At 52.6% G+C, this 15000-nt stretch overlaps 1 protein-coding gene across 9 annotated transcripts in view; it reads right to left on the bottom strand.

Annotated features, from left to right (window-relative positions):
• Positions 1 to 15000, bottom strand: part of LOC126571209 (mushroom body large-type Kenyon cell-specific protein 1) — an 86737-nt gene that overhangs the window by 9012 nt on the left and 62725 nt on the right. For 7 of the 9 annotated variants that reach the window (XM_050229527.1, XM_050229528.1, XM_050229529.1 and 4 more), the window contains exon 8: positions 1 to 5366. This exon is cut by the window's left edge and continues 9012 nt beyond it. In XM_050229527.1, coding sequence (XP_050085484.1) covers positions 1472 to 5366 — 3895 coding nt within the window. In that variant the 3' untranslated portion in view covers positions 1 to 1471. The remainder of the gene's footprint in view (positions 5367 to 15000) is intronic. The other 2 variants (XM_050229530.1, XM_050229531.1) reach the window with 1 other exon arrangement.

Raw genomic sequence — 15000 nt, 5'->3', positions numbered from 1 at the left:
TAGATTAAAGCCTAAAAAAGTTATCCAAAAATTGTAATTACAGAGTTCAGTTCCGGTTACGCTTCTCTCCTTCGCACCGCTCTCTTCGCTTCTTCGCTCTCCTCGATCGAGTAGATAGGGGGTTCCAGGTGGGCCTCCAGAGGGAAAAATGCTTCAAATGCTACCAAGTGTGTTTGTTTCTTTGTAGACTTTGTCTGGCTATGGTGATCGACGATCGACGACTAAGGCTGATCCAGCACCAATTCCGTCCGTGGCCAGCAGCCGGGGAAAGCGTGGGAAGGCAGGCGCTTCCAACTTCGTTCTTAACTTCGATTCTCCGTATGTTTTTGGTCGTGATAATGGTGGTGGTTTGGTGGTGGTGGTGGTGGTTTCTTCTATTGCCTCTAGTGTTCTTGCTCTCTATTGCGATTCTGTTGCTGCTGCTGCTGCTGCTACTACTGGAGCTTCTCTCCTGCGATGCTATGCCGGTGTATGCAATATGTTAGTCATGACGATGGATTATGGACATTTGTGATGTTGGTGTGTGTATGTGGGTGTTTTTTTGTGTACTTGTGAGATGAAGGTGTGAGAGTGTTGTTCACACCGAAGCCTATTTGTCGATTGTCTAAAACGTTACTCTCTATCAAGGACGCTCCTCTTCTGCTTGTTTGCTCCCTGTGTGTATTTGCTGGCTACGACTACGGGAAACTGTGTCTGTGTTTGTTCCAGTTTGTTAGTGCGCGATTTTCCCTTCATTTCCCTGTCGGTTACCACTTGTTTCTCGCTGTCTCTCTCTCTCTCTCTCTTTTGATCGTCCTGTGGAAGCTGAGCGCCTCACGATCGTGCATATCGTGGTTGATGATGCAGCAGATGATGTAGGAGATGGGATGGTTTTCACTGATTCCACTCTTCCGCCGGGAATCTTCTTTGAATAAAAAGAATGCTTTGCTTTGCCATCTCTGTTTCGGTGTATCCTTCTTCCCGTCCCCGAACCTGTGTCCTGTGTAGACTGTCGTCACCCCGTTCTCTTTTTGTTTGTTTGCTTGGGAGACCCCATAAGAATAGGTTTTAGAAACACTCTCGTGTAGCTCGATCCTGTACCCTGTTGGTGGTCGATCGACTTTGCTTAAATGGATAAAATTGTTAACACTTCGTCCTCTCCGTTATCGGCTTGGTTTGTGTTCCGTTTTACCCAACTATTTCTCTAATTTCTTCTCTCTCTCCCTCACGTTCATCTTTCCTTCTTTGTGTTTGTTACTTTCTTCTTCGCCCTTTTTCTTTTGTTTGTTTGACTACTAACCGTCACGCGTTACACTGTTACGAGTACTGTATTTGAACTATATACGATTCTCCGCTTCCGTCACCTCCTTCGAGCTCTTCGAGAGTGAGGCAGAGTGTCTTAATAGGGATTCTGGATGGCGGGTAGTGGTGGTGTTGGTGGCCTCACCTGCACCATGGACCATTAGCAGATGCATCGCCGCCACAACCGCTCCTACGAGCTGTCATCGCCGGTGATCCCCGGTGGACGGAGCTGCTGTTGCTGCTGATGATGCTGCTGCTGCTGCTGCTGCTGGAGGTGATGATGTTGGCTGAGGCTGTGGCGCAGACTGAGCGCCGCCTGATGATGGTGCGTTGATCCATGGAGGTGATGTTGCTGCTGCTGCTGCTGCTGCTGCTGCTGCAAGCCGGCAAGTGATCGCGAAGATCCACCGACACCGACATCATCCGAATCCCCGCCATCCGAGTGTTGATCGTGGCGATCGAGACCCGCGGAACCGAGCACCTGATGGCCACCGTTGAGCTCCTCCATCGCGGTCCGCTGAAGGTGCGCCGCGGACATCGACGAAAGGTTCTCGCGCAGCCTCATCAGATGCTCCATGTTTCCGAGGGACAGCTGTGAGCTCGGTTTGCTGCTACCGGTCGACGACGTGGACGAAGCACCCGGACTGGCCCGTTCTCGCTTCACAAGTGCCGCCTCCGGATGGAAACCAAGCGGTGAACTGGTGGCCGCTCGCTTCAAACCACCCTTGGCCAACAGAAGACCATCGCCGGTACCATCGCCCACCATCCCATCCCGTGGTGAAACCGTCGATCGGAGGTTACTCTTGAGCAGCTGATCAAACAGCGCACTATCACCCGGCTTCTTATCGAGACTGTGCCGGATAATGTCGTCCAGAAAGGAGCCTCCGTTCGTACCACTACCATCGTACAGCTGCTCGGCCATCTCACGCACCGTGCTCCCTTTCGGTAACCCCGCAGCTCCCGCCGATCCGACCGCATTGACGCCACCGAGCGCCGACTTGTTGCCACCATGATGCCGACCATCCGGTGATAGGGCGCTTGCTGCTTCCTGCTGGAACCGTTGCATCAACGAGCTCGATCCAAACAGACCGGCAGCGGCAGCGGCAGCAGCAGCAGCAGCAGAGGCCGCATCGCCACCCGCACCACCACCAGCCTGCTGACGCGCACTAAAGTCAACTCCGGGAAGGCCACCGAATCCTGCGGCTGCCGCAGCTGCCGCCTGTGGCCAGAAGAAGGACGAAGCACCGTACGGTAGACCGGCGGCGGCGGCGGCGGCGTGGCCAGCGATCGCCGATGCATCGAACATACCGGGCATCTTGAGGCCACCGTTCGGTGAACCGAGTCCAAACGGTGGTTGCTGCGCTGGTGCCTGACCGGCCACTGTGGCATCACGGTGTTGCCCCCCGGTGGCATGATTCTTACTCGTGTGACCACCGGAAGTGCCTTTACTGCCTGCACCCGCCCCTCCACCACCACCAGTAGCCGCTAGTGTGGCCGCTTTGCCACCTTTGCCACCATCGAGCCCGGATCGCAGCCCGGAACTGTCCGCCTTCGACGCGGCACCACCCAACCGCGAATGGTGCGAATGATGATGATGGTGATGATGATGATCACCGTCCAGCCCTGGCTGGGGTTTTGGTTCACGTTTGCGCGGTCGCATCAGGTGCCGTTCCTTCACCTTGTACTCGAGCGTCGAGTGTGGCACACCGTAATAGCTACCGGCCCGATGGACGGACATTTCCCCTCGCTGGACCGCTTTCACCGCTTCCACGAGACTGTCCCGATCGTAGTTTCGGTATTTGCCACGCTTTGGGCGCGTTCCCTTACCACCGGTGCCAGTGTTGTTGTTGTTGCCGTTGTTGCCGTTGTTGCCGTTGTTGGCAGCAGCTGCTGCGGCCGCGGCCGCCGCTAGGTGTGCGCCACCGACCGTACCGAGACCGGCAGCAGCGACGGCAGCTGCCGCGGCCACCGCATTCCCACCGCCAAAGTGCGAAATGTCACCGAGCGATCGGTTCACGTAGATGCTGGGACGCTTCTGCATCTGTTCCATCTGTTGCTTCAGCAAACTTTCAGCTCCCAGTTGTTGTTGTTGTTGCTGCTGCTGCTGTTGTTGCTGCTGTTGTTGCTGCTGCTGCTGCTGCTGCTGCTGCTGCTGCTGTTGGTGTTTCTGGAAGTTTTCGCTTATGCTGCGTACGATCACCTCGTGCACGGAGAGCATCGCTTTGTTGCCGGCTATCGGTGAACCGGTCGTACGCGATGGTACGGTGGCCGCTCCGGGTGTGGTGGACTGTGCTGGCGGAGAGATTGCGGTATCGTCCGGCACGGGCTTCATGGCGGACCGGCCCAGGTTTAGCAACGGGGGTGAAATGACGGAATGATGCGGTTGATGGTGCGGGAGATGATGTGATGGGTGCGAATGGTGGTTCCCGGAGGGTGGCACGGCAGTTCGCGGATCCGGAACCGAAGACGCAACCGACAGCGTGGAAAGTGGTGACGAGGAGGAAAGGGAAGAGGCAAGGGAAGGTTGTTGCTGGGCGGCACTGACCGTGGTCCCATTGTTGCCAACCGTCTGCGGTGCCTGAGGACTAGTGGAAGGATGTTGCTGCAGGTGATGCGGATGTGGCAGGTGTGGAAGGTGGTGTTGATGGTTCCGGACGGTTCCGGTAGGAGTCCCGGCAGGACCAACACCGACGAGGTTACTCAGTACGGCCGCAGCAGCAGCCGTCGGTGGTGATGGTGACGTCAGAGCACCGTGATGATGATGATGCTGCTGCTGCTGCAGATGATGCCGCTGATGATGGTGATGGTGATGGTGATGATGCTCCATTTCACCATTCTTTGGACCGATCGAAGGTGAAGGTGAGATGCCGGGGGGCGCTGGTGGTAGGGGTGGACCTGCCGTCGTCGCCGCCGCCGCTACCCCTCCAACCCCTCGACCATAGGACGGAATCTTGAGGATGACGGATTGTGGATCGTCCGCGGACGCACCATCTCGTGCCTCTCGATCGAGCTCGATCGAGGACAGCGAGACGGGTGTGTCCGGTGTACCGCCGGTGGCAGAGATCGTGCGCAGTTTGCGCTCCTGGTGTAGCTGCTGCAGTAGCGGCAGATAGCACGATGGATCGAGCGTGGACGTTGGCGTCGGTTGATGCTGTGGTGTGGTCGGTATTCCATTGGCGCCCAGAGCCGCACTCAGCGATGGAGACGGAGAACAGTTCTGGTTCCTGTTGTTGTTGTTGTTGTTGATGGTGGCCGGAATGAGGTTAGGGGCTGACGGTGTGCCGGGTGCTGCTGACGGTAGCGCATGGGCGCTCACGAGCTTGATCTGATCGGCCAGTTGCTGTTGCTGTTCGATCAGTTTGCGTAGCAGATCCGGCACTTCGGTTAGCACTTGCTGTGCTTCACCGGAAACCTGTGCCCGGGCACTGGCCATCACCGCGAGCGTACGCTGCACCTGCATCAGCAGGTTTGGGTCGAGCAGGGTGGAATCGGCGGCCGCAGCCAACGGGGACGATGATTGTGCCGTGGTCGGTGTGGTCGCTGGTGGTGGCGCTGCTGCTGCTACTGGCGTTGGGGCGGCTGAAGGTCGATTGCCAGTGCCACCGATAACGGTCGGTGACTGGATGTGTTGCTTAAGGGCGAGCGCTTCCAGGATGGCCGGTTCCGGAGTGGCACGATGCTGTACGACGGTGACCGGTGGTGTGGCCGTCGCTTCGTGGCGTGCCGCGGTATCGTACATCTTTAGCACCATCTCGGCTAGCACGTGATGTGGCAGTTTGTCCAACAGTTCGGCCTCCTTCATCTCTTCGTCCTGCGAATCCTTATCATCGTCATCGTCCAGTAGACCATCGGGGCAGACTACGCCGGTGCCGGTACCTCCAATGCCACCGAGTCCACGTTTGTAACCGATGGCCAGCTTGTAGACCTTGTTGCGAAGCGTCGAACGGGGGATGCCGTACTGGACGGCGGCCCGGCGAGTGCCGAGCCGCCCACTGATGATGTCCTGCAGTGCGCTCTGCAGTCCATCCTCGGTGTACGCCTTTCGGCCACCGCTTACCGTGGGTGATAGGCGCTGTTTTGGCCTGCTAGAAAGAGAGAGAGAGAGAGAGAGACAGAGAGAAGCAACATAAGTCATTGATTCCATTCGATCGACGGGAAGGATGTTCTTTCGGATCGCGTTCGAGTTTCACGAGCATCAAACGTGATTTTTCATTAATTTCCACGTGCCACGCAAAGATGATTTCCTCAGTTTTCTCGCTTCGATTCTGTGGTGACCGTTTTGGACACATCCAACGACACCATCATCCCGAATTTCGCCTACGCCAGTCGTATCTGCTGCCGTTTCGGACGATTTCCACACTTCCACTTTTCCCGGACGTTCCTTCATCCTTTCGTCGTGCACTCATTGTCTAACCGAGTGAAAAAAGAAGGATGGAAGGCGTAATGTGGGGTATCCTCTTGGTGGGGGGTGGTGAGAGGCTTGCTGGTGAAAATTTTTCGCCTGCCAGAAACCAAGTGCCACTCGGACGGCGGTGATGTCGGTGTGGGTAACCGTCATGCATCCTTTTCTCTTGACTGCCCGTGTACTCATGTGTATGTGAGTGTGTTTGTGTGTGGGAGACAGGAGGGTGGGGGGTTGCCGCCGCCATGAAGCGCACAAGGACGATCAACGAGGCTCGGAGAGGGAGTCCCGTGTCGCGGTCTCGCGCGGTGACACTCCGCGCCGCCGCTCGAAGACGGTGAAGGGGCCAGGACGTCAGTAAAAATAGCCCCAATCAAGGGCCAACGAAGGAGAGCATGTGTGTGCAGGGGGGGGGGGGGATGGATGGGAGGGCTGTGTCTGTAGGTGTGTGCGATAGCGAGTGGGTGGCGAAAATGAAGCACGAAAGCACCTATCCCCCGAACCAACCCGCCCAGGACTTAACGGCTTCAGGATGCTAGAGAGCTGGCGGTACGGAGGCGGGGGAGAAGAGGGAAGGAAAGAGAGGGAGGGGCACACGTCTTGACGGCAGTCAGGAGCCACTTTGGAGGCCCACTTGCCCTAATTCGGTGCAACGAAACTGCAGCAAACCAGAAGCCCTAAACGCAGTGCTTCGCGCAACGACACCAGCGTCGTTTTTTTTTTGCAGAATTTTCGCTTTAAAAGAAATGACATTTTGTTGGAAATTCCCAACCAGCCAGCGTTTCGTGTCAACATAATTTATGGTTAATACCTTCTGGTGTCATTCAATATTTGATGCGAAAAGATGCAGAGAACTCGACTCTTCACTACAGTTTGAGCTGGCCACACCAAAAACTATGTAATTGACACTAATCCTTATGTGTCTTTTAAATAAGTTCTAATTCTTTCAAAATTATTATTTAAAATTTGTGGATAAATCGAAGATAAATTGACAACGACATTGATTTTTGAACACTAATTTAAAGCGCGTTTACCAAAAACAAACATTTTCAAAGTTCAAGTGTCCATCGTACCATTAAAAAACCATTACTGGATCGACCCTTTTGTAATTTTAAACACTTAATCCGTACTCTATTTACCAGGAAATCCCACCGAGTTTTCATGAAAAATGTTCATTATTTTGATTAAGTAATTGCGTGAAACTCGACCAAGCAAAACCGTATAAAACCTCAATATTTTAATTCTTTTTTTTTTTGCTACCAATACAGAAAAATTGGAAAATGTAACAAACACTTTACGGGACTACCAGGGAAAACTAACAATCTATCCAAACAGTATCTGATCTGTATGTTTCTAATCATTCAGCATAGACAGTAGACCGTAGACCCTACGATGGATATTTCAAAATACATATTTTCGAAGACAAGCCTCCCGGAAATTAATGCAATTGGTGTATTTTTTTTTACCAAAAATTGCTCAAATTATGGTAAAATTGTTGAAAGGTTGTTACGTTTTATAAGGCATCCAACCAAAAAAATTGCCTTAAATGATTTTGTCACATAAAAAATCCTCAAAAACCCCCGGAATGACCTCGCTTCCTAGTTTATTTAAGAAAGTCGCTGCCTGTGGAGCTTCCGATGAGCCCGTTTCGGTGAGCATTGACCGGAAGAAGCTGCGTGCCCTCTAGCATCACCATCTTGCCACCAGGTTGCTTAGAACGCGTTGCGATGGAAACATGATTCCCGGGGTGCTGTGACGACGACGACGACGACGAATGCATCGATCGATTCCGTTGACCACTTCACGACGAGAAAAAAAAACATCTTCAACATCTCCCCGCTTTGGTCCAATCGGTGTCCACGCCGCGTTCCAAGGCGAAAAGAGGGAACAAACGGACACAAAAAAAACCAACAATCGGGCCACGAGAGAGCGAGAGCGAATGGGGTGAGACCGTGAAGTGGTGTGATGTGATAATTGCATCATAAAACGCGTTTCCTCCCAACCGGTCGCTCCCAACCGAACCGAACCCGCTCCGCTAGTGACCATGATGTCGGTTGGCCCCGCATCAGGTTACTGACCAGCGCAACACTCGAACCCAGCGGGTGAGAAAGAGAGAGAGCTATTCTCTGTTGTGGCGATCGAAGGATCTTCTTATCTCTGCGTCACCTCGCGTCTTGTACGTCCCGTCCCCGCCAGAGAGTGGGTCGTGGTCGGTCATTTGCCGGGCCAAGGCTGGACAGCTCCAGGACACCGCCAGCTATCGCCCTCGTGGTGGTGGCGTTGTGATTATGTCTTTGTGCTTTTGGGGTTACACTCATGGCCATTTACACTCCATCCCCCCCCCCATGGACGTCTCATGGTTTCTGGTTTGTGTGTCTGTCACTCTTCTCTACAAGAAATGGGAAGGCAACGTCCGTCTTCGCTTCTTTGTGGCCCGGAGGAACGCAGCGCAATCGGCCACGTATCGGTGGCGTGCCTTAGAAACCGTTCCAAAGATACGGATGAAGATGATGAGCGTTGACTTCAACAGAGACGCGCCGTCGACAACGAAGTGCATCAAACGACGACTTCACCATCCGCATCCTTCTTATGACGAGCGCTTGCATCTTCATTTCTCCCGCGAATTAGACGAGAGAGAGAGAGAGAGAGAGAGAGAGAGAGAGAGAGAGAGAGACGGTCCCATACCCCAAAAAAAGGGAGGACACTCGAAATGCAACCCCTACAACCCAACGCCCCAAAAGCAACCCCTTCGCGAGGGTTGCAACCGTGATAAAGGAATCGTCGCGATGCACTGCGGTTGGTGATGCAACGGTGCTGCTGCAAGGAGGAAGGAAGGAAGGAAGACGTGTGTCTAGACGTGTCGATTTTTGTGAAGCCTCTTGTTCGGTTGTTGGCCCAAATTCCCGTGTCATCAACCAGAACCACCGTCTTGTGTCGTGTCGTGGTCGTGTGTTTGAATGACGTTCGCGATGACACACCATGAAGAGAGAGAGAGAGAGAGAGAGAGGCGCGAGGGGTGGTGGGTTCAAGTGGTGGTCGCATCATTCCGAGAACTCCCTCGACTCGACGCAGCATTGCCTCACGGCTTGGCCGGTTTTCGGTGGGAATTGGAATCGGAATCGACAGGGAACGGGGTAACAACAAACAAAAAAAAAGGGCCGACGAAGCTGCTGCTGCTGGCCACTAGTTGGGCTTTGGCCATTTCCTCGAAATCCTATGTTGGCCAACAAATGGTTCGCGAGCGCGCGCAACTCATGACACTTTTGGCCACCAAGGAATGTCGCCAGTTCTTGGTGTGGTGCGGCACGTTTGCGTAATCAACAGTGGGGGTGGCTGGTGGCGTGGAAAATGCAAACCTGGCACAATCTGGCCGAGAACCGAACTGTCGCTTCCTTCATTTGCTTTAGTACGTTGTAAATGTGATGTTAAACACTATGCATTCTGTTATCAATCGTTTGTCGCCTGTATTGTTATCACTGCTGTTGCTTCAATCAAAGGCACTCGGCACTCTCGTTACTGTCATCGAAAGCGACAACCGATCCGACAACGAATCCAAATCATTAGCCGCCGTTGCGTGCGATTTGGGCAACATGATGGCTGTGTTTAGAAAGATGGTGATTGGTGGAGAGTCGGAACACGAGTCACCATCATCATCAGAACGGTGGAAGGGGGGCTGTACAAACCGGTTCCCCGGTCCAGTGCACGAAAAACCGGTTTTCGGTTCTCCATTTGTTCCCCCTTTGTGCACCTGATTCGTTGAATTCGATGGCGTCCGCGTTGGTGCGTGGTGCGTGTTTAGAAGAAGAGGCGCACTACCCCCTCCCACCCCGTTTTGGCATTAGAAACGCCCCCTGAAATGCGCCATCCGTTCGGCCATATTGGAAGATTAGATATGGTGCTAGCGGATGGTAAGGAGGATGACAAAAGGAAGTGATGCATCTTCGGACACACAGAGACGGGTTGTTGTAGAGAATGTAATTTGGATGAGATTGCTAATTGAAATTAGCACAAGCACAAACGTCGATGGCCAGTGGTTTGGGGCGGCCTAAAGAGGTCTCGTGGGCCACTTCTCTACGCCTAGTATCTAGCTGCTTAGCATGTTTCGTCAGTTTTTGACAATGCACTGTGAAATGTGTCTGTTTATCGTGCTGTGCTGGGCGAAGGCCATTCGGTGTTTGGTAATCGTACAGAAGGGGTTGTGCCAGAATAGGTGTCACCATTTTTCTAAGAGAAGTTTAAGAGTTTTCCTAAGCATAATGTTACACTTCATGACATTTTTATAGCATTATATACATCAATGATTTAATCAAAAGGAAAAGGACCAAATTCATCATTACTGAGTAATGTTAATAAAGAAAACTCAATGTACATAATGTCTAGAGATGATGTTTGTTTAAGATGAGCAAAAATTATTTAGTCTAGCACAATGATTGTTGTATATTGAATTTAAAAGTAAGAAACTACCAACAAAATGACCCCCAGTTTGAAAAAACTGTGTTTTTTTTAACATTTTAAGGAATTTCTGTTGGCCTATGCTTACGCGTTGCCAGAATATCAGTCAAGAAAAAATCCCTGGAAAAATCTACTCCTACATTATTTTGTTTTGTTTATTACTACTACAGACATTATTTTGTGGACGAATGGCCAATATCCTCTCCGAATCCTTTGCGGATTTCCCTACTTCAAATGGGTTTTTATGTTGCAACAAACGAAAGGAGTAACTGAACTCTAAATGTTTCAATTGAGGAATCGTTCCAACGTTGAATTTGCCCAATCGTGTTACAATTCCAAAATGTTTGTAACACGATGGTAGCACTAGTCTTCTCCATACCCGGCTACCCTTGTCACTGCTAATAGCCACCAATCTTGTCCCACACGCCCTCCTCTCTTGGCCACCCCGAAAAGAACCACGAACGAACCGCGCACCGTCCCAAGAAAGCCTCATTCTTAAGGGGGAAAACCAAGGAACACCACGTAACCAAGTAGTCGCAATCATAGCCTGCTCTGCGCACACCACCATCAACGCACACCAAGCGAATCAAGGGGTCCACCATCAAAAAACGGAAGGCACCGGAAAAGTGCATCCTTTGAAGGGTCTTTCGTGCGTTCTTTGTTTTTTTTTTTTGGTAGATGAATTTTACATTCCCTCCTCGGATTCGTCCTTGTTCCTCTGTTTGTGTGAGTGTGTTTCAGAGAGAGAGAGAGAGAGATAGTATGCAAGCATGTGTGTCACCGTACACACCGTGTCCGTCTGTCCGTTGTTGCATTGAGGGAACTGGACGACAGAATGCAACGAAGCCAACAAACACACCAACACTCGTGGCATATGCACTTTTCGGTGCATCGTTTCTGTCGCTCCAGGAAGCCTCCAGTCCACCGTGCTGCACTCGCGCCGGTGCATTCGCGGTGTGGCCGCGTTTTTGGCGCACTAAAAAATCGCAATCACATTCACCATTGCAAAAGGGGAGCGGTGAGGTGCGATGGGTAGCTGAAGAACCCCTTGTGGCCCCCGTCTTCCCCCTGTCCTTTCGGTCACAGACCGGGCCAGGGACACGGAACCATTCGAGAGCAGTGCAAACAGTTTGCATTGCAACCGAAGACGACGACGACGACGAAAGTCGGAGCTGAAGGGGACTGGCCTGACTCACTGACCAAGCCTCCTAGGCACAGTGGCCGCACCCCTTTCCTCATCCAGCGCAGGGCGTCCTATTTCGTATCTTCCCGGTTGCATCAACGGAGGACAACAAGACGGAAGCAGCGGCTGCAGCACGGTGGTGGACGATGCCAGAGGCGCATGGCCACGGCACGGCTACATCAACTAGCCAGTGGGAGTAGGGGGAGGGGGACAGGAGGGCTCACACACAAATACACACAGGCGGGCGCGATTTATTCCTGCGACCAGCCGGTCCCACCGACCGTCCCGGGCCGTTTGCCGGACGAAAATGCATTCGTAATGTGTGCATTCAGAGTGACAGAGAGAGAGGAAGAGAGGGAGTGATGGTCCCTGGGGCGGCGGCATGCACACCATGCACACAGGCGGAGTGGCCCAACGCGATGCAATTTTTGCATCGTTTCTGCATCCACGTGTCTCTCTCTCTCTCTCTCTCTCTCTCTCTGTCTCTCGCTCTTTGTCTCTCTGTCTCCTGTCTCTGTCTGTGAGTGTGTTTTGTTTGTATTTTTCTTAAAAAACGGGCATAATTTTGTGCATATGTAACCTGTGCCAGGGACCTGCCTGCTTCGTGTGGCTCTCACCCCAAACCCCCCCCCCCCCCCCCCTTTTGGTTCTGTCAGCCGGAACATAGATTTTTTGTTGATGTTGATTGCCCACTGCATATGGCGGCTTTACATGATGATGGTGGTGGTGCTGGTGGAGCGGAGGTTACGCGATGCATTCTGTACTGGACGTACTTCTATTATGTGGCGTCTCCCACCAGCCCCGTCGGTCCCGCTGTCAATTGTGCCTTGGTTTGGCTTAACGGAGTAGGGAGGGAAATGCAAGTGGCCCCTAAAGGCCCCAGGGGCCTTCCTGGTGTGTGGAGTTTTTTTTCTCCATTTGTTGTTGTCCCTCCACAAAGGCTCTTCGCACAACGGGGACAAATCCGGTTTAGTAAGCCATGATATCGATCTGTGTTTGGAATCGGACTACTTAGGCTTGGAAGAGGTTTGCTTTGATTTCCTCGCTTGTCACATAAACTCTGAAGGCGGCTAAGGTCAGCAGCGCTGCCAACTTCCAAAATGGTTAAATAGCGCGAACGTCGAATAATACAAAATTGACAGAAAATATTGACAGAAATCAAGGAAGGAGAGCTGGAAGCAAAGGGTCCACCCAAAGGACACCCTCCAAGACACGCAACGCACGGCGTGCACCGGAACCGAGTGCACCACCGCGGTACACCACTCTCTGTCCGCCGCTGGTGGTTTGTGGTTATTCCTCGTTTGAGCAAAAGTCAAAAAAGGGGCTATTGAGACCCTACTACCTGCCCCAGGGGCGTGACACCGAAGCTCCTTCCTTCCTTCCGTACCTGCCATTCCACCAGTCCCAGGACCCAGAGTTCAGATATATGCATTCGAACGTGCATGCATGTGGCATGCCATGTGCACAAAACATATCAAGAGCGCACACCAAGCGCGTAATGCATCCAAACCACCCAGCCGACGGTGCATCCGATGCGCGTGTGTGCGGGCAACGTTTTCGGGAGTGCATTTTGTGGTTGACGCTACCACCCACCCCCACCCCGGGATGGGGGTGGATGTAAGTTATGGCTCCTTCGAAAAAAAAAAGGGGGGGGCAGCCAGTGAAGGCGCCCTTCTTTCCCTAAAACACGAGCCTGCGCCTCGTTACAAACACAACGCCGTCACCCGAGGAGGACCACGCTCGCACGTGTGGGTGTATGTGCTGATGCACTTTTGTATAAATTTCCCTCCGGGGTCCTCACATTGCAGGCTGCAGACTGGTGCTGGCTGCAGCACCGCCGCATCACACTCGTTCGGTTCGGTTTTTTCGGTTTTTCGTTCGTTTTCTTTCCATGTTTTTCTACTCGCTCTCTCATTTTCCATTTTTTTTTGCTTTGGCGCAGGACCAGCCCCTAGACGCCACGCGACGACTCGTCCTCCGCTTCCCGGGTGATTTTGCTCACGCTCTCAGGATGAGGATGCACTTTTCTGCATCGGAAAAGTGCCGCAAATCGGCTCTGCATTCGAGGGGGGGGGGGGATTAGGGAAATTCTCCTCGGAGGAGGCCTGAGGGCTAATGAAAGGACGAAACCGGGCGCAGTAACGCAACGAAGGAGAAGGCGAGGGCAGACCGCGAGACGTCCTCGTCTGACGTCTTCATCACTCTGTCGAACGTCGTTGCTTTTCTCTCGCTTTTCCTGGGCAGCTCGCTTTCCACTTTGCACCCTCCATCCCCACGATGCGTCACATACACAAAAAAAATCCCTGACGCCACTGCAAAGGCAAAGAAGTGATGGTGGTGGTGGCGTGAGTTTTTAAAATTTTGATGAGAGCCTTCTGGTGCTGGCGCTGGCGCTGACGCTGGTGCGGTTCTTTCCTTCGCGTCCTCCGTGATGTGCCCAAAACCTTGCGGTGATGGTGACAGTCCCGAGAGAGTGCAGTATGTTGGTGTGCGAGTGTGTGTTTGGGCGACATTTTTTTGTTGTTGTTTTTCCTCCCTTTTAGCACCCCGGTCACATGTGTGTTTCGCGGTCGCTTCACGTGCGGTGGCCAAATGCAAATGCACTCTCCTCGTCCAAGGAGCCGATGCATCCGTGTATGCAATGTACTCTCTTCCTCTCTCTCTCTCTCTCTCTCTCTCTCTCTCTCTCTCTCCATCTCTTTCTGTTCGCTTCACTGGTGTTGGTAGCAGGCGGTGGAAATCGCTGGAATATCCTGCAAGACGACCGGCCAGGCAGCAGGCAATGACACGGATCGTGCAGCGATGACACGAATCGGCCGGCGTACCGGCAAAGGTGAGCTTCCACCACACATATGGTGCTACCATCGTCTGCGTGTGTGTCTTTCACATGTGGCCATGGTTTTTCGTTTACTTCTTCTATTTCTTCTTTTGCTGCTTCTGGTTCCGTTCTTTCAGCTAATAAAAGAAAAAAGGACAGACCGTCCCGAAAAGGAGCCCGCCACCGTTGATGATGCCGATGCAATCACGGTAACGGTGGCGATGGCGATGGCGGTGTCCCCTCCCCTTGTGTGGTGTCGATGAGAAATGTCCCTGGGATCCCCCCCGGGAGTTTCCTAGAGTCGATGCAGCTCGTCGGTGCGGCGGTGACCAGAAAGAGATGGAAGGAAATGTGACTCGAAGGAAGGCAAGGAAGGTTCGAGCTGCAACGAACTGCAATCTGCACCGACCAGAAATGCATTTGTGACGACGGAAATAGGGGACGATGGGAGTTACATGCGTTGCCCGTGCGAGTGAACTGCATACTAGTGCATCCGTGCATGTGCATGTGTTTGTAACAGGGATTCGTCGTCGAAGATTTGGCTTCTTCCGTCTCCGTCTCTGTCGCCGTCGGGGTGGGGCAGAGGTCGGGGAACGAAAAGCGACGTTAGCTGGACCCAGAAGTTCGGCATGGCAAGGTTCATTAACCTTGGCTTCTGCTGTTGCCTTCACCTTTTTTGCGCGGTGACAAACAGGGGAATAGGTTTTTGGGGTTTTTTTTTATCGAAGACGGCTTGGAGGATTCGAATGTTTGACACCTTTGGAGTGGATCAAGGTTTTTCCCCGGGAATCAATTTACCACAATCAAATCCACAATCGCTAGCATTCGATTAATATTGATATTCGTGAATTTCTGAAGAATATT

Source organism: Anopheles aquasalis, chromosome 2, assembly GCF_943734665.1.
Source record: "Anopheles aquasalis chromosome 2, idAnoAquaMG_Q_19, whole genome shotgun sequence".
NCBI classification, from domain to species: domain Eukaryota; kingdom Metazoa; phylum Arthropoda; class Insecta; order Diptera; family Culicidae; genus Anopheles; species Anopheles aquasalis.
The sequence above is the reverse complement of the archived record's forward strand: the minus strand, read 5'-3'. Positions and strand labels throughout refer to the sequence as shown.